The sequence below is a fragment of the Peromyscus californicus genome, unplaced genomic scaffold (assembly GCF_007827085.1).
Source record: "Peromyscus californicus insignis strain IS unplaced genomic scaffold, ASM782708v3 Scaffold_4__1_contigs__length_199733344, whole genome shotgun sequence".
In the NCBI taxonomy this organism is placed as follows: Eukaryota; Metazoa; Chordata; class Mammalia; order Rodentia; family Cricetidae; genus Peromyscus; species Peromyscus californicus.
In genome coordinates, this window is record NW_026294562.1 from 51,772,487 (window position 1) to 51,790,347 (window position 17,861).

Sequence of the window (17,861 nt, forward strand, 5' to 3'; positions counted from 1 at the left end):
TCCATGAGCAGAACCTGCTGCTCTGGAAGTACCAGGCTGGAACTGTGAGTTGTGAGATGGAAATCAAGACCCAAGCTTAAAGCCCAGTGCCTAGTTCTGGAGAGATTTCCCCAGGGCAAGAGACCTTTCTCTGCCTCTGTTTCCCTCTCTGTGACTTGGAGAAGCACAGAATGGATTTTTTTGCCCACTCCTACTTCCTGAGCAGCCCAGGAAAGGACAGCCCAAGTCTCAGCCATCCTCACTTCATGATTCTGAACACCCACGCAGAACAAGTCCTAAGAGGTCCCAAAACTTCAGGCTTGGACTAGATTCAGCGATCAGTCACTGAGGCAGCTGGGCCATTTGACGGTGCTAGACAGCACCCCTCAACCCCAGGACCTCTCTTCCCGACGTTGTGCATAGGTTAGGACTGCTCAGGGACCTTATGAGGAGTAAAGACCTTGGGAGAGGGGAGAAGTCAGTGGTCCTTGTGGGGCACAGGTACTGATTGGGAGTGTCTTGTGCCTGTTTGGTGCTCTAATGACCTGAAGGTATCCCTAAGCTTCCTCCCCCACCCTACCCCCACCTGGGCTCTGGGCACAGGGGCGGGCCTAATTGGCCTGGGCTCCTCACTTCTGAGCCAAACTTTCCCTCCTGGACTGGGGAGGGGGGTGGGAGGCTGACGCCACAGCTTAGCCATGCGGCCGCCTGGCAGGGAGGCTGTGCTGCTCCCTCCAGAGAGATAAGAGGAGACTCAAGAATGTCTGTGGGGAGCAGGCGGGGTGTGGGGCCTGCTCAGGAGGGCTAGGCTTCAGAAGTCTCCCAGAGCCTGGGAATGGGGCAGGGTGGGTGGGCACCTGGTTCAAGTCCTCTATGGCTGTCTGAGAGGGGAAGGCTTTGGCAGGGAATGCATTGGGTGGTGAGATGGAGGTTCTCATTGTGAGGTGAAGGGGCCTGAGGGAGCAAGCACAGAGCTGTGGTGTGCTCACAGTGTGAGTGAGACCCATCGAGGAAGTGTAAAGCCTTGTTTTATGGATGCTGATGTGTCATTTTCAGCTCCTGGTGACAGTGTGTGTGTGCTCTCACACTCAAATGGAGGACCCTTGAGTCCTCATCCAGATTCCCACATGGCCTCAGTCATTCCCTCTGGATAGTGGGCAGAGATCTCCACGGTTTGGGTTCTGGGCTGGGAGACAGACAGCCCTTGCTGAAGGGGCAGTCTCGAAGAGTCCCTTCTCCTGCCGTGGCTCCCACTGGCTCAGCACATAGGGGCATATCCTGCCCTGCTCTGGGCAGGTAGTAAGACTGGGGGCTAAGGCGCTTTAGGCCTTTGGTGGGAGGCTGGGACAGAGCGTCCCCCTCGAGGCTGGTACAGCTGGGTCCCCGTGACTGCCCAGTTAATCCCCTGGAGATAGGCACCAGCAGTTCAGAGTGGAGGGCACAAGGCCTGTAGAGAGTGGACCCTCCGGGCAGGATGCATTGGCTCCCAGCAGGTAACTGGGTATAGGGGATGCGGCATTTCTCTTCACCTGATTGGTGGGGGCCCTGACATCTCAGAGCCAGGTCAGGGATGGAGTAGGACCATGTTCAAAAGACTTGACCAAGAAGACCTCTAAGGGCTGATTCATGCTGGGTCACTAAGAGCTGTGTGACCCTAGGCAGAGCCTTTGACATCTCTGGGATCTTTTTCCTCCCCTGGAACATAGGAGTCAGTGGCAGAGGGCTCCATGGTAACCTCTGCTCTTGTGAACCTTCTGTCCCAATCCTGGGAAGGAGGGACACTTTAGTATGAAGAGAAGGTTCTGGGTGGAGGCAGTGTTGGTGCTGATGTTAGAGGGACTCAAGTTGCCTAGCTAGTGTCCCCAGATCAGTTTTATGGTGGGGGTGGGGTGGTTTGAATACTGAAGGGAATTGGGTCTCCAGCAGATTTTGAACAGGCCACTGAAAGTGGCCGGTGCTGGCCTCTGGAGCCTCCAGGGCTGGAGGAGGAGGCCTGAGTCTCACCTTTTCTGAACCCCAAGGTGAGCCTGAACTGATGCTCTCCTCTCTGGCTTGTTTTCTTGCTAGGGTAAGTCGGTTGGACCAGAGTAGGAGCTTCTAATGGGATCATTTTTAGACATCCAACAAACACACACTCGTGGCCTCCGATGGGATGAACAATGTAGACTGCAGAGTCCTGGGTGGGCAGAGGGACGGAGGGAGAGCCAGAATGAACCCATTTCCCACGGGCCAAAACTGAGATTCTGAGAGGCAAGGTTAGCTGGGTAGTCTAGGCTGACTTTAGTCCCCAGCTTTTTCCTCAGCCAGCAAAGCCTTGTGGAAAGGGCAACCAAGTGGGACAACATCCTTGCATCCTCTCCAGAGGGCAGGAATCTCAGGTGGAGGCTACCTGGTAACTCAGGAGGGACGATATCACCCAGCATCTGCTATCTGGGCTGTGAGATGGGGGTGGCTCTATGGCCTGTGTCATCTGTCATTGGTGATACACCCAGAAGCAGGTGGGTAGGGAGACACCAGATGCCAGCTTTCCTTAATCCCTCAGATTCTATTTCCTGGGGAAGAGACAAGAGGCCTCCTGGGCCCCCCGGAGCCCACCCCCAGCCCTACTCAAGACTTAATGTCCCAGCCCCAGTCTGTAGTGAGCTGATGTCTGGGCCCACCCTTCAGGCCCTGAGCCAGGTAGGAGGGGAGAGATAATAGAGGGGGTCTGACTCATCCCTCTATCCCCACACCTAACACAGAGACACACAACACAGGGCAGGCAGGAAGTGCTCCCTGCCAATAAAGACCATGATCAATCGATCCTCTATATGTAACAGGAGCCTTGGGTGGGGATGTGTCATGGAAAGCCACTCTCTGGGAGTGGCTGGGGTCATATCAGGAGTCAGGAGAGTTGGTTACCAGCCCCTTGATTCTAGGCCTTTCCTCAGTCTGGAGGTGCTCGGCAGAGTACCCCTTGAGGTCTTAGGCAGAGCCAAGAAGGCTGTTTGGGGACAGACCACTCTGGGTAGAATGGCATGTCCCTGGGAGACCTGCCCAGACAGCTCCCAAAGGGTTACATCTCTGGGGGCCCTGGCAGCAGAGGCTACTGGGTAACCACCAAGCTAGGCTGCTGATTGGCTGTTGCCTTTGGACTTTGCCCTCCCTGATAAGGACAAAGCAGAAATCATTAACTGGATTATTAACCGGGGTGGCCCCGCCCTGAGTAGGCAGCCTGCCTTCCCTTCCTCCTCCTCATGGCCTAGGCCTCAGGCACTCCTCCGCACCTCAGTTTCCCTCAGTTGGCATGGCTCCTCTCCCAGCTCAAGGTCGCCAGCCATTCCCACTGGGTGTGGGTGGCCCATTGATCAGGGACAGGGACAGTGGATGCAAGGATTTTGGGTACTCACTAGTGGGCAGTGGGGGCTGCAGCTAGCCCTGTTATCCATATGACTCTCCTCTTGGGTTTGTCACCACCGCTGGCTAGGCTCTATTGTCTCAGCTGTCAGAAGGCAGCACAGCTGGACTAGTCAGTGGTCACCTCCCAGAGCTCCTATGGGGTTGTGTAAGACAGTGCCTGGGAAGGGCCGGGGATAGTGCCCTGACGACTGTATAGCAGCCCTATTTAACTAACATCCCATGGGCTCCCACAGCCCCTTTGTGTGGCCTGGGATAGACGGCGTGTGCCCATCCGCAGGTTGGTTGACCCACTCAGGCAGTAGGTTGATGCCTTAGACTTGGGTTCAGGTTTTACAGCTGGTGCTATGTGCTTTGAGGGAGACCTTCACCCTCTCTGAGAACCTTACTCCAAGAGGAGGGCGGTCGTAATCTGCTGAGCGGATTCTGCGTGCAGGCAACTGTACTGTGATAGGCCTGGCTTTGCGTTGTCTGGAGTGACAGGACCAAGCGTGTCTCCTCCTCAGTCTCGGAGATGAGGAACCTGTTCTGTGGAACAGAGAGGAACTTGATCTCTGCCTGTGGGGAGTTTGGGCTAGAGTGCTCTGAAGATGTTCTTCATGCAGACCTCAACACAGCAGGGGGATAGTTTGTAAGACCCCTTTTCCAAGAGGAAGGTGAGGTGCCTCTTCCATGGCTGAAGGTGAGGTGCCATGCTCACACAGGGTAGCCGCAGAAACAGGAATGGGATTCTGGACCACAGTCGGAGCTCTCCTAGGGTAGGTAGGGAAGGGGATCTCATTGCATACTGAGGGGCCTGACCATGATAGATGATGTCCATTCAGCCTTCCTGGACCACACGGCCCTCACTCACATGGTCAAGGCTACAGAGAGTGAGCAGGGAGACCCAGAGAGTACCCAGGTGAGAGGGGGGGTGAGAAAAGTGAGGGGGGGCAGAAGAGGAAAGCGCCTGGGTGGGACACAGTTGACTCCAGAGCCCCTGCTGGCTTATAGGATGCTTGACCTGTCCTTGTCCCTGGTGTCCTGCCTTCCCTTTGCCTCTATGCAGGGTTTGTGGCCTCTAAACCACCCACCGAATGAGGATGGTTCTGGAGGACTTGGGCCGGTGACGTGGATTTGCTCAGTCCTACCTGACTCCAGCTGCAGCTGGGGGAAGGGTCTGACTTTGGATGTGAGGAGCGGATAGGAGCAAAGAAAATGGAAGAAGCTTGTGCTGGGGGACCCTGACCCAGGAATATGAAACTGTCTTGGGAGCGTGGTAGTGGGGCCTGCTGTAGGCCAGGCTTCTTTGTGTGCATGCTGCACTTGAGGCATGCCTTGGAGGTATGTGGAAATGTAAACTTGGACCAACAGGCTTGGGCCTCACGGGCTTTCTCATTACTGCCTGGCACCCATGAAACTGCAATGAAAAGTCTGGAGGATGTAGCTCAGCTGGTAGAATGCTTATCTGGCATGCACAGAGCACAAACCATCCCACCGAGTCCTTAAGTCCAAGCCACAGTTGCCTGGGTTCCCTCCCAATTCTGTACCAGAAAGAGAAGTGCCCCCGCCCCAGCCCCGGCCTGCCATCAGGGACTCGGCTCTTCCAGGAGAGTCAGAATCTCAGCTACCCCTGGGCTACAGCTACATCATCCCCCAGTTCCCACACAGCCATCACCTTATGCTCAGAATAACACAGTCTGAACTCAGCACCAAGATGCTCCTGAAGCCGGCCAATCTGTAGTCAGTTCTGGGGAAACCCACGCTGTTCCCAGAGACTTGCACTTCACTTTGGGGGCCCAAGGCTCTAACTCCAGGGGCAAAGAGAGCCCCACCCAGTACCTTTGAACCTTTTTCACAAGAACCAGGGTGGACCTGCCACACAGACCGTGGGAGGATCTTGCAGCATGGAGAACTTGGCTGTTCATCAAGTACTCCTGTTGATTTGTGTTAACACACCAGCATGCCCTAGGGGTACAACTCCAAGAAGAGATCTGCAGCACACACCTGCATGTTCTCCATGGACCCCTTCCTTTGTTCAGGAAGGTTTCTTCAAGCCCTCACAGTGCCTCGCTTCAGAGACGAAACAAACACATGCCCCCTGCCACATGCATTTGACGTTCTAAGGGACAAAGTCAATTGACAAGTTAACCCAGCCAGCCCTCCTTCTTTGATATAGGGTCTCATGTAGCTCAGGCTTGAACTTAGTGTGTACCTGAGCATGACCCTGAACTTATGATTCTCTTGCCTCTACTTCTGAGTGTTCGATTTACAGGCATGTTCCATCACACCCAGTTATTTGGTGCTGAGGAGCAAACATCGCTGCAGGCAGGCTATGGTGCCCCTTCTCTCTGGTGGGGAGGTGTGGGGAATGCCAACAGCCATGATGTAGGCTTAAGGATTTGCTAGGACTAGAACTGCATTGCTGTCAGGTGTGGCTGCTGGGCCAGAACTGACTGAAAATCGGATGCATCAGTGCAATGAGCTGCTTTTGCAACCAAGTACCCGAGCTGCAGGCATTTGATGGAGAAGGCTCCGGTCTCAACTGGAAGCTTGATCCGAGCCGGCAAGAAGTTCTGGGTAGTAATGGAGATAGAAAGTCCAGGTCCAAGGATTGTGACAACCCACTGTGCCTTGCCTCTGTGTTGGAGCTTGAAGCTCAGTTCACATTGGGAGACGGGCCATGGCACGGGGGTCCTCCGCAGCTAGGTGGCTGGGGAGCGACTGCCTGGGCAGGCTGGGAGGAAGGCACAGAAGGCATCCCTGCTGGGGTGTGCTGGAGAAGCAGTATAGTACTGGTCACATACCTGGAGGGACTTAGGGGCTCTCAGAAACGCAAAGGTGCGGGAAAGTTCAAAGGCACCAGTAAAGCTGAACTACACAGAAGCAGGAACGGAGTAGGGACAGTGAGAACAGAGCGGCTATGTTGACTGAAGGATAGCTTTCTGGGGTGCCTGACCACCCGTGTACACTTGATGAAGTGGTAGAGAAGGATGCAGAGGCTCAGAGGGGTCAGGAAGTCACTCTGCAGCTAAGCTGAGGTCCACGCTGATAGCCAGGCCTCTCAAAACCACAAGGATACCAAGGTAGGAAGCATCTGACCAGAGCCACTGCTGGAGTCAGGGCACCCTCAGATTCAGACACCTGAGGTTGACACTCAGTCAGTGCCCTGGCTACCCTGAGTTCAGATCAGCCCACCCTGCCCATGGCCACGTGGCTGACGGGATTTCCGCCATGTTTGAGGCATGAATTGACAAGTGTTCCATTGACGGGGCAGGGGAGGGGGTAGGCAGGGCACAAGACTCCCACTGTGTTGTGTCCCCACCCTCCCCACCCCCCAGGACAATGGCCAAGACTCAGCCAGCAGCCACAGCTGGTGGGGGGAGGCATGAGAAGAGGGACAGGGAGGGTCCAGGGTGGAGGGAGCACCTGGGCCCCTGCCTGCTCGCCTCCTGCACCTGGCTTGGGTGTCCTGGTTCCCTTGTGCCTAGATGAGCAGTCTTAAAAGGAGGAGGAGAAAAGGAGAAAGGCTATTTTCCCACAGCCTGGACCCTGGCCTGCCTGGGAAGAAATGGCATCTGGGTCTGGCTCTTGTTTCAAGCAGGTAATAAAGGGCCTAATCAGTGTGGAGGCTCTGCAGGACAATGTGGAACATGGAGAGGCCCTGTCTAACCCTGGCCTCCAGGTCCTACATGGCCTGTCCAAGGTCTCCAGGCCTGGGAAGACCACCTCTAGTCCCTGGCTCATCATCTGGTTCATTCATTCATTCTGTGACTATTAGTCTTGCCTGCTGTATACTGGGGTTCCTTCTTAGGGGGAAGGGGAATTTGGTTTTTCGAGGCGGGGTTTCTCTGTGTAGCCCTGGCTGTCCTGGAACTCGCTCTATAGACCAGGCTAGCCTTGAACTTACAGAGATCTACCTGCCTCTGCCTCCCAAGTGTTGGGATTAAAGGCAAGCATCACCACCGCCCGGCTGTATACTGGGATTCTTACCTTGCAGAGACACACAGGAGCCATAGCCTAGTTCCTGCCCTGGAACTATAGGCAAGACATTCACTCTTGGCCTCAGTCTCTTCCCCTGTACAATAGAGGACAGCGGCCTCATGGGAGAGATGTTCTTTGGAATGTGGAAGTCAGATTGTGGGCACTCACTCCCCTTCTCCGGGGCGGTGTGAGCCACCTGGGGGAGCAGGTAGACAGCCTGACAGGAAAGGAGAGAGAAGAGGGGCAAACAGAAGAGTCGCGGAGGCCACTTGGGCTGGGATTTTGGACAATAAAAACCTACAAAGGAACGGGAGTTGGCTTTCTCTGGTGGAGACAAGAGCATATGCAAAGGCCTGTGGGTGGTGTGTTTGTCCCTGACAGGAAGGAAGCAGGAGCTGGGCTCTAGAGAGTGGCACAGAGGAGGAGGCTGAGGGGCAAGAGGAGGGCAGCCAGTGCCAGGCTTTGGACAGCCGAGGGGTTCTGGGTTTATCATTTGCTGGGCAAATTTGTTGGCAGGTTTTGAGTGGGGGGAGGACGGATACTGACTGGTGACATTGGGGTACCACTTTCTGGATGTGGGACCTTGGGTGGCCTGTGGCAGGGCAGTGCTCACTTTCCAGGTGGTCTTGAGGATTGGAGGGGGCATGAGTCCTGTCTCAAGTCTCCAGCCCTACGGGTGCTCCTCATTGGGATCCAGTGTTCCTTGATTCTCTTGAGAGTAGGACAGCACTCCTAGAGTGTACCTTGAGGATTGTGTCCTCTCCTGGGCCCTTGGGGGGCCCTGTTCCAGCCTCAAGATCCCCAGGCTTCCACAAGCCTCTATGACAATAGAGATCTGTTGATTACTAGCTAGACTGGGACCCTTGCACGGTGTCTGGGCAGTGTGGGGAGAAGGAAGTAGGGGGATCCTGCATGCCTCAGGAAGCCTCAGCTTCTCCCCCTCCAGAGCCCAAGACCCACCTCACTCTGCCATCAGCCTCCTCCTCCCACCTCGGTCCTCCCGGACCCTGGCACGAAAGGGTCCCTCCTCCCCTAGCCACATCTGGTTCTTGTTAGGGTCTCCCAGGATGCCTGGGCCTGAGGCCCCCATCCCCCTGAGGGAGGTGGACAGGAGGATTAGGGGCGATTAGGAGTGCTCCTGGCCAGGGAAGGAGGGGCCCAGGAGGAGGGGCTAGGATGGTTATAAACAGCAGCCCATGACCGCGTCAGCCCATCACTCACCCAAGGTGCCAAGTTCAGTCTCAAAAACCTGCAGCTTCAGCAGCTGGGGCAGAGTGGGGGTGGGGCTCTAGGCTCTCCTCCCTTCTTCAGAGATCCTTCAGCAATGCTATGGGGCAGGGACCAGGCTGGGAGAAGACACAAAAACATCAGCTACACCTTTCTCCCTGGGGTCAGATTGGCTCATTTTGCCGTGTGGCTTTGGGGGTGAGGAGTGATTTTTCTGAACAATGGAGATGGAGGTAGTAACACCAAGTTCATGGGCGTGACTGAGGGGTAAAATGAGTGTGTAAGTACTTGAATAGTGCCGGACCAGAGAGTGTGAGTCTCCCTCATTGTCATCAGCACAGTGTGAGTTCAGGACTGGTGGGCACTTCATAATGAGCTGCCATGGCCAACAGTGCCACTTCCCTCATTGTTCCGAGGGGTTGCTAGGATTTAGTGACACCGTACCTATGAAGTTGGCAGAATGCCTCAGCTCTAGTAAACTTGGTGATGAATGTGGCACACAGTAGGCACTCAGTTATTGGGAGCTGTGGCTACCAGAAATGAGTGAGGTGGAGTCGGAGCTTGGGCAGACAGCCTGGCCGTGTGCAGCCCCACAGGGCATGGTCGGCACTAGCTAGGCATGGTGGGTGGGTGCCCTCTGTTCACAGCCAGGGTGAGCCTGGGTGGGGGTCAGTAAGAGGCCCTGGCCTGTCGCAGGCAGCGTGTGACTCCTAGGAAGGCTTAGCCACTCATGCTCATTAATTCATTAATCACCTAAGCGGGGCTCAGCATTCTTCAAATGCCAGCTGGGGCCAGGGAGGGGCCTGGGCTGGGGGCTCAGAGACCCTAGGGTGCTGGGTTCAGGAGGTGAAGACAGCTCCCCCTCCATTTGCCGGGCTCCCACTGTGTGTACTGCACTTTATGATCCATATCGTTACAGCTTTACAGTTACCACAATTGCTCCAAGGAAACAGCTGTTCACTCCCCATTTTCCTAAGGCTACCAAGGCCCAAAGAGAGCATGACCTCCTTTAGGTCACACAGCAGGCTGAGTTGGGTGGGGTTTGTCCTGACCAGCCTGAGCCCTGTTCCCAGGACTCCCCAGAGGAGGAACTCAAGATGCCAACCCAGGACTTGAGGCTCTAGAGCAGTGGTTCACAACTTTCCTAACGCTGCGACCCTTTAATACAGCTCCTCGTGTTGTGGTGACCCCCGACCATAAAGTTTTTTTGTTGCTACTTCATAACTGTAATTTTTCTACTGTTATGAATCGTAGTGTAAATATCTGATATGCAGGGTATCTGATATGCAGCCCCTGGGAAAGGGTCATTCAACCCCCTCGGGTTGCAGTCCACAGGTTGAGAACCACTGCTCTAGAGGGTCGTTGCTGCCTCAGTGGAGCTGGCCAGCCCGAATCTTCGGTGTGGGTGGGGTGTCCACTGTTATCGAGGTTGACGCATCTCTCACGTCAGCCCCCTTATCACTCCTCCCTTTGGCTGCCCCCCTCCTCGCCCCACAAGGTGACCCTGGGAGAGGAAAGGCCATCACCACCCCCTCTCCTTCCTTGCCATGCCCAGGAGCCCTGGACTGCATTTCTTTGTCCTTCTCCTTTGTAGGGCCGAGGCCAGGGGAGGAGAGCAGGCAGGCAAGCAGGTGGAGGGCAGAGGAGCAGAGCTCTGGCCGCTGCCCCTCCCTGTGTGAGGCCAGGACAGACTGTGCCTCTCTCATCCTGTCTCCTCTGGAGAGTCGGGCTGTGCTCCCCACTCCCAACATCGAGGTAGTGGGCCTAGCCACCAGAGACGGGCCTCGATGGCACTACTGATCTTGGTCTCCAACTCTCCCTGAAGCTGGGGTCTGGGGTGCCGTGGGTCCTTGAGTTCCTGGGCCCCAGGGTGTGTGTTTTGCCCAGCCAGACCTCATGCCTCCACATGCTCAAGGCTGGGTCTCCTGGAAGTACAGGGCAGGAAAATCATTCTCAGTCTGAGCCACTGGGGTGATAGGGTCTTGCTTGCTCCTCAGAGCACTCTGTAAGATAGAGGTTTAGATGAGAGGGAGGGAGATGGTCCTGTCATATAGCCAGAGAAAGGATGTGGAAGGACAAGAGTGACTTCTATGTCCCCAACCCTACACATTGGGCTGTTGATCTGGGAAATCCTTAAGGGTTGTGGGCAGGCGTTATTTTTGGAGGGGCCTCAGGGGTGGACAGTGAAAGACCGTGCATAGAGAGTAGCTGGGTCATATGTTTCAGAGAGCCTAGTCTGAGGAGGACTGGTGGGCCCTAGGCCTAGGGTCTTCAGGGAGCTGTCTCAAATCCAGCTGCCTCTGCTTTTCAGGCCATGACATCAGCGGTGCCCTGGAGCCCTCCAATATAGACACCAGTATCCTGGAGGAGTACATTGGCAAGGAGGATGCCTCTGATCTGTGAGTCACCTCAGCTGAGACCTCTGGGCAGTTCCCTGCGGGAGGGGATGGAACTTCCCCTCAGGCCTGGGGACCTGGGGGCTGAGCCTCCTCCCTTCCCCACAGCTGCTTCCCTGACATCTCTGCACCAGCCAGCACAGCCTCCTTCCCCCACGGGCCACCAGCCATTCCTGGCTCCAGCGGGCTCCACCACCTGAGCCCCCCTGGGAGTGGACCATCCCCCGGGCGCCATGGCCCCCTCCCACCCCCGACCTACGGCACCCCACTCAACTGCAACAACAACAACGGCATGGGCACCGCCCCCAAGCCCTTCCTGGGGGGCTCTGGGCCTCCCATCAAGGCAGAGCCCAAGCCTCCCTATGCCCCAGGGTGAGTGGGGGCAGGGAGTGGGTGGGGACAGGATACAGGGGCACAGCGGCCACTGTCGGGCAGATGCTGGCCTGTGAACTCACAGTGGGTAGGGTTTAAATAACAGGCTCCCTATGGGTAGGTTCCAATAGGGGTGGCATTAGGAGACTTATGTGCTTTTTTCTGAGGCCATGAACAGCCACCAGGGTTCTGAGAACACTGAGGATGGATGGTAGTGCTAGAAATATCTCAAAGCAATGTTGGAACAGAATCGGAAAGACCCAGGACCCCAGTCAACACTCACAGGAACCCAAACATACATATGCTCACCCACAGGGCACCCAAGCACGCTCCCATGCCCCATCGACCTATGGAGCATTTAGCTGACATTTTCTGTGTCCCCGAGAGTTACCAGTGAGTGGCCTCTTACCTTGTGGAGGCAAGATCAATTGCATCCTGAGGGGAACTTGGCTCTGCCAGCCTTCCCCATCTCTCTATGACTGACTGCACTGATGTCCTGACCCAGGTCTCACCCTGTGCCTGGCTTTGACCACCTGCAGCTATGGCCCAGCCAGCCTCCAGATCCTGTGGTTCTCAACCTTCCTAATGCTATGACCCTTTAATACAGCTCCTCATGTTGTGGTGACCCCCAACCATAAAATTGTTTTCATTGCTACTTCACAACTGTGATTTTGTTACTGTTATGAATTGTAATGTAAATATCTGATATGCAGGACATCTGATATGCGACCCCTGTGAAAGGGTCATTTGACACCCCCCCCCAGGGGTCATGACCCGCAAGTTGAGAACCTCTGCTCCAGACAGAGCATACTCAAGGGGACATGTCCACCAGGCTCTCCACAGACCTCAGTGAAGCAGGGCAGAGGTCTTGTCTTTCGGTAGAAGGCTACAGGGGGCATAGATGATGCACTGTCCAGCAGCCTGGCACCAGCCCAGTCCTCCCATTCGTCAGCTTCTGGGCTTGGTGACCCATGACCTCTGCCAGAGGCTGGGTTTCCTCGCCTTTAACACGAGCCCCACATTCATGGTGGAAACTAAGCGGAGGAAAGCAGAGAGGAAGGAGGAAGTACTGGGTCGATATATTTGACACATTGTCAACAGAGACTCCTGAGGACCTGGCTTAGGGTGACTGTAGTGGAGGCCAGGCACACAGTGCCAGGGACAAACCTTAGTTGCTTGAGGATGTCTCTAAGTCTAAGCTGCCTGATGTGGAGGGGAGAGGGCTAGGGTTTAGCAGGCACAAGTGAGCTCCTTGGCCTTCCCCTGAACCAGCTCAAGTGGCCCCTGCAGGGCTTGTTCAGAGTCACATGGCATCCTGGTCCAGGCTTTGTTCTAAGCAATAAACAAGACAGACATGTGCCCCATAATGGGTGGTGAGAGAGGCATCGATATACCACAGGACGGAGGGTGCTGCCCAGTGGTAGAGTACTTTCTGGTGTGTGCAAGGCCCTGGATTCCCTCTCCAGCACTGTAAAAATAAAAGAATACACCACCAAACAGGAAATAACAAGTGAGAATATGAAAGAACACAGGCTTATGTGAGCCGGAACATTTGATGTCAGGGACCAGAGGGTGTGAGAGACACTGTTAGGAGGTACAGGGGCCAGATGGGAGGTGGACTTGGGGTAGAGCTGGGTCAGCACATGAACTGAGGCCCTACCCTGCCTACTGTCCCATGTTATCCTTAGGACCGTTGTTTTGGGGTCCACTTTTTTTATTTGAGGTCTGAACTCAGGAGCTCTTCATGCATGCTAGGCAAGTGCTCAACCACTGAGCTACATCCTGGGCCCCCTTTTTCACTTTTTGAGACAGAGTCTCACTAAGTTGTCCAAGTTGGCCTTAAACTAACTCTGTAGCCCTGGCAGGCCTTGAACTTCTGATCCTCTGTTCTCAAGCCTCCTGAGTAACTTGGGGTACATGACTGCATCAGATTCAGGATCTTTATTCTTGAACTGATTTCAGAGATGTAATGAGGCCTCCACAAGTGGGGGGCGGCGGCGGGGGCCGGGGGGAGAAGCGGGCATGGGATGTCCAGGGATGCAGTAAGACTCTTCAGTCAGCCCCTGAAGCCTTTCCGGTGGTCCCTGAGCATGGTGGAGGGGAGTCTCTCCAGATGTGGAGATGAGAGATGACCAAAACCAAAGTCGGATCCCTGGGCAGCTGCAGTCTCCCTCTCTCTGGGCGAGGACACGGTTTGCACAGGACATGTTGACCTCTGGGCTTGCGTTTGTTCTTTTGCCTGAACCACTGATAAAATAAAACTTGCAAGGAAAAAAAAAAAAAAAAGCCTAGGCCCAGAAAAGCTGGCTCCCTGCCCAGTTCACACCCTGGCTCACACCTGCCTATGGCAAGGCAACTCCTGGTGACCCACTGAACCACCTCAGACCCGGCCCCCAGGTCCAAGGATTTCCAGGAAGCTGGAGGCTTCAGTGGGTGCTGAAGGGAGGTGGAGGCTTGTCCCCTCGTTCAGAGGAGGGGGATCCTTCAATCCCTGTACCACCATCAGAGAGAGACCTGGCCACTGAGCCACAGATAACCATTATTAGGTTTGGAGATCCAGGGCAGGATCCCAAAGTCCTTCACCCACAGTTAAGCCATGGATCCTTCCAGGGCTTTAGGGTAGTTGAACAGAGATACCCTAGGGTATCTGTGAGGAGATCTCAATGGCCTCAGTCTCTGGCGAAGATGGGGGGGGGGGGGGATTTGCAACCCTGCCCACCAGAGGAGCTGCCAGGCTTGAGGGTTGGTTGGGTCTGGGGGTTCAACTGCTGGCCCAACAGTCTCCCTCCTCCGGCCCCCTGCAGCACACTGCCAGACTCGCCCCCAGACTCAGGCTCTGAGGCCTACTCCCCTCAGCAGGTGAATGGTGAGTCCAGCGGGCAGCGCCACCCTCCCCCTCTGGGTTTGGGCAAGTGGTTGGTGCAGCCTTATCAAGGAAAGAGGGAGGAGGGAGGGAGGGGGCCAGCGGCTGCCCAACGGGCCAGATTATCGCTGGTCAAATACTCCTCGGCGCTGGCTATTGTTCCCCCATGGGCGGGTGGGGAGCCTGGTCCTGCCTCAGAGCAAGTGTCCCCGCTGGTGATGCCACCGTCTGGCCCCCTGCGCCATCATGGACGCGCCCTTTGGCGGTAAGTGGACAGCTGAGGAAGGCTGCTGCTGGGCCCACCTTTCCAGGGCGCTGAGGGGCACAGTGGGCCCCCATGTGGCCAAGAGTAGAATGATCACGGGCAGACTGAAGAGGGGTCAAGAGTTCTGTTTATCCTACCAAAACATCCCTGGAATGCTTCCTGAGGAACAAAGGGAGCTGCAGCCCCCTCAGGCTGGGGGGGCTGGCCCCTGGAACCGGAGTGGGGCGGCCGGGGTGGGGGGGAGGCGGAGGCTGGGGGGGGACTGGGCTGGGGTCTCCCGGAGACTCTTTCTTCAGGCTTCAAAGGAGTTAGAGACTGGGGATCTCCAGAGGGGCTTGGCCTGGACAGCCTAGGGGAGAGAGCTGGCTAGGATGAGGAGCCACCCCGGCACAGAGTCCGGGGTGGCTCCTCTGTCCAAACTCTAGTAGCTGGCTTTCCAGTCTCCCCACCCAGCCTCTGGCATGGCTCAGGAGGGCACGGAAGCAAGAGATCGTGCCTAGGGAGAATGGGTGAGGTGGGTCTCTGACTCCTATTCCCCTCTCTTTCTCAGACCCCCATCTTCTGCGCACCATAACCCCGGAGACTCTGTGCCACGTGGGAGTTCCTTCCCGACTGGAGCACCCGCCCCCGCCTCCAGCCCACTTGCCAGGCCCCCCACCACCCCCGCCACCCCCACCTCACTACCCTGTCATTCAGCGGGACCTCTACATGAAGGCTGAGCCCCCTGTACCCCCCTATGCTGCCATGGGGCCGGGTCTGGTGCCCCCCGAACTCCACCACACCCAGCAGACTCAGGTGCTACACCAGCTGCTGCAGCAGCACGGAGCTGAGTAAGGCTTGGTTAGAGCCTCCTTGGCAGGAAGGTGGGGTGGGAGCCAGGGCATCGAGAGCAGGGGAGACAGGGTTACCCTAGGGAAAAACAGAGGCCCTACAGGAGCGATGCCTGGAGGGCCTATGGCCACAGCTGATTAGTGACAGCTACCCCATTCACAGATGGGTAAACTGAGGTTCTAAGAAAAGAAAATAGTTTTTTCCCAGGTCATGGACTAGGAAAAGGCAGAGCCAAGACTTGAAACTAGAACTGAATTCTTAATCCAGACCCCAATGCCTTTTTGCCCACTTACTGAAATCCTCAGGTTTCTTTTCTTTTCTTTTTTTTTGGTTTTTTCAAGACAGGGTTTCTCTGTGTAGTTTTGGTGCCTGTCCTGGATCTCGCTCTGTAGACCAGGCTGGCGTCAAACTCACAGAGATCCCCCTGTCTCTGCCTCCCTAGTGCTGGGATTAAAGATGAGCGCTGCCGTCCCCCCCCACCCCACCCCCCGGCTTATCCTCAGGTTTCTGAGAGTGACAATTGTAGGGTGCTCTGTGTGATACAGATACTCTGTGGAGGCACAGACCCCCGCCCTCCTGGATTCCATCAGGGTAGGGGTAAGACTGTAGCAAAGACAGAGAATAGGAACACTGAGTGACAGGCTAGAGTACTGAGAAGGTACCTGAGGGCTTCCTGTAGGAAGTATCTTCCTGGCTGGGCATTGCCTGCTGAAATGGTGCCTAGGGGAGAGCGGTGGGCACTGCACAGGAGAAGACTCAGGGAGAGAGAGCCGGCCCCCATGGCACTCACCTTTGCTTCCCAGGCTCCCTCCACACCCCTCAAAGAAGAGGAAGCACTCCGAATCGCCCCCCAACACCCTCAATGCCCAAATGTTGAACGGAATGATCAAGCAGGAACCTGGGACTGTGACAGCCCTGCCCCCACACCCCGCCAGAGCTCCATCCCCACCATGGCCTCCCCAGGGCCCACTCTCACCTGGCACCAGCTCCTTGCCCCTCAGCATTGCCCGAGTCCAGACTCCACCTTGGCACCCACCAGGTGCACCCTCCCCAGGTAGGGGACTGACTGGCCATTGCAGCTGGGGAGTGGGAGCCCTGGGCTTAGATCTGACCTAGTATCTCCCTCCAGGCCTCCTGCAGGACAGTGATAGCCTCAGTGGCTCCTACCTGGACCCCAATTACCAGTCCATCAAGTGGCAGCCGCATCAGCAGAACAAGTGGGCAACCCTGTATGACGCCAACTACAAGGAGCTGTGAGTGACCCGTGCCACCTAGCCACCTTGTCTTGGAACAGCTTAGGACCCCGCTGAGGTCCTAAGTCAGGGCCTCTGAGTGCTCTGGGTATTAAAGAATCACATTTGACAGAAGAACCAACAAGCTCAGGAAAGAATTCGGCCCAGGGCTCAGGCTTCAGGGCCTCTGGTCAGCCCAGGTCTCTCTAAAGGTGGTGGTATCTACCAGGGAGGGGCCATGGGAGCCAAGTCAGGAAGAAGTGGGCGGAGGCATGCCTCCTGGCCCCTCCTCCAGGTTCTCCTCCCACATTCCCGGAAGGTAGCAAGAGGCTTCGCATAAGCTGGTCCCTTACAGACAGCAGCCCCCTCCTTGCGGAGGGAGGAGGGGAAGGGGAGGCTGGGGGTGCAGCTGCCCAGGGCGTTCCTGTTTCTTCCTCAACACCACATGGATCTAGCTTCCCAGGCCCCAGGCCAAGAGCCCAGTGGGGACCACCCTCCTTCCTCCCCTAAAAGGCCAGTGGGTGCGTCAGAGGATGACGCCCCGCAATGTACTTCCGACTTAGCCAAGCACGAGCTAGATGACTGGGGCTGAGACAGGCTTCCTGGATTGAGTGTCCTGAGCTGTGGGATTTCTATCCTGTAGCTCCCAGGGCTGGGTGGGGTGCGATGCCCAGTTGTGATGGCCACTGAAGTGATCTAGATGGTGTTTATGGGATCTGGTCCCTATGGCCTGGAGAGAAATCCCTCTATTCACATTTCCGTACTCCTTAGGCACTTTGCTATCTCCCCATCTAGGCCCCAAGGCCAGAGAGCTAGCAGCAGAGATCCCCAGTGTGGCCCAGGTACTTTCTGGTATTTTCTTAGGTCAGACAGATGGGTGAGCCCTGTAAGGGAAGAGAGGGTGAGCCCAGGCCCTCCCTTGGAACTTGCTCATGAGTGGAGAGGCATTCTCCCGGTCCAGCTTTCTGTGGGTGTCCAGCGGGGTACCTCAGGGGAGGATGAGTCAAGTCCTAAGTCAATAAGTGCTCTCTTTACTGCCCCTGGAGGTGCCCTAAAGGCTCCAGACACTGGCTCAGTGACAGATGGCAAGTTTCAGTTGTTCCTGAGGGGGAGGTCAGAAACCAGAAGTACTCCCCTCTCTGGGGCAGTTGTGGGAGTCAGAATGAGGGCACTGGGGGCCTTGAGCAAGGGGGTGGGCCAGGGTGGGTCGGGGTGGGCCCAAGGCAGAGCTGGCTCCTGGTTCCACCGTTTCCATGGCAACCAGCTGTCAGACACCGTGAAACTCTGCAGATGCGGCCCCTCTCATCCCATCTCCCACAAGGGAGGGGGTTTCAAGG

At 56.1% G+C, this 17,861-nt stretch overlaps 1 protein-coding gene across 3 annotated transcripts in view; it reads left to right on the forward strand.

Annotated features, from left to right (window-relative positions):
• Myrf (myelin regulatory factor) overlaps window positions 1–17,861 on the forward strand; it is a 32,436-nt gene that overhangs the window by 1,360 nt on the left and 13,215 nt on the right. For 2 of the 3 annotated variants that reach the window (XM_052761700.1, XM_052761701.1), the window contains exons 2-7: window positions 10,877–10,964; window positions 11,070–11,333; window positions 14,138–14,199; window positions 15,012–15,291; window positions 16,096–16,346; window positions 16,422–16,545. In XM_052761700.1, the coding sequence (XP_052617660.1) occupies window positions 10,877–10,964; window positions 11,070–11,333; window positions 14,138–14,199; window positions 15,012–15,291; window positions 16,096–16,346; window positions 16,422–16,545 (1,069 nt within the window). The remainder of the gene's footprint in view (window positions 1–10,876; window positions 10,965–11,069; window positions 11,334–14,137; window positions 14,200–15,011; window positions 15,292–16,095; window positions 16,347–16,421; window positions 16,546–17,861) is intronic. The other variant, XM_052761702.1, reaches the window with a different exon arrangement.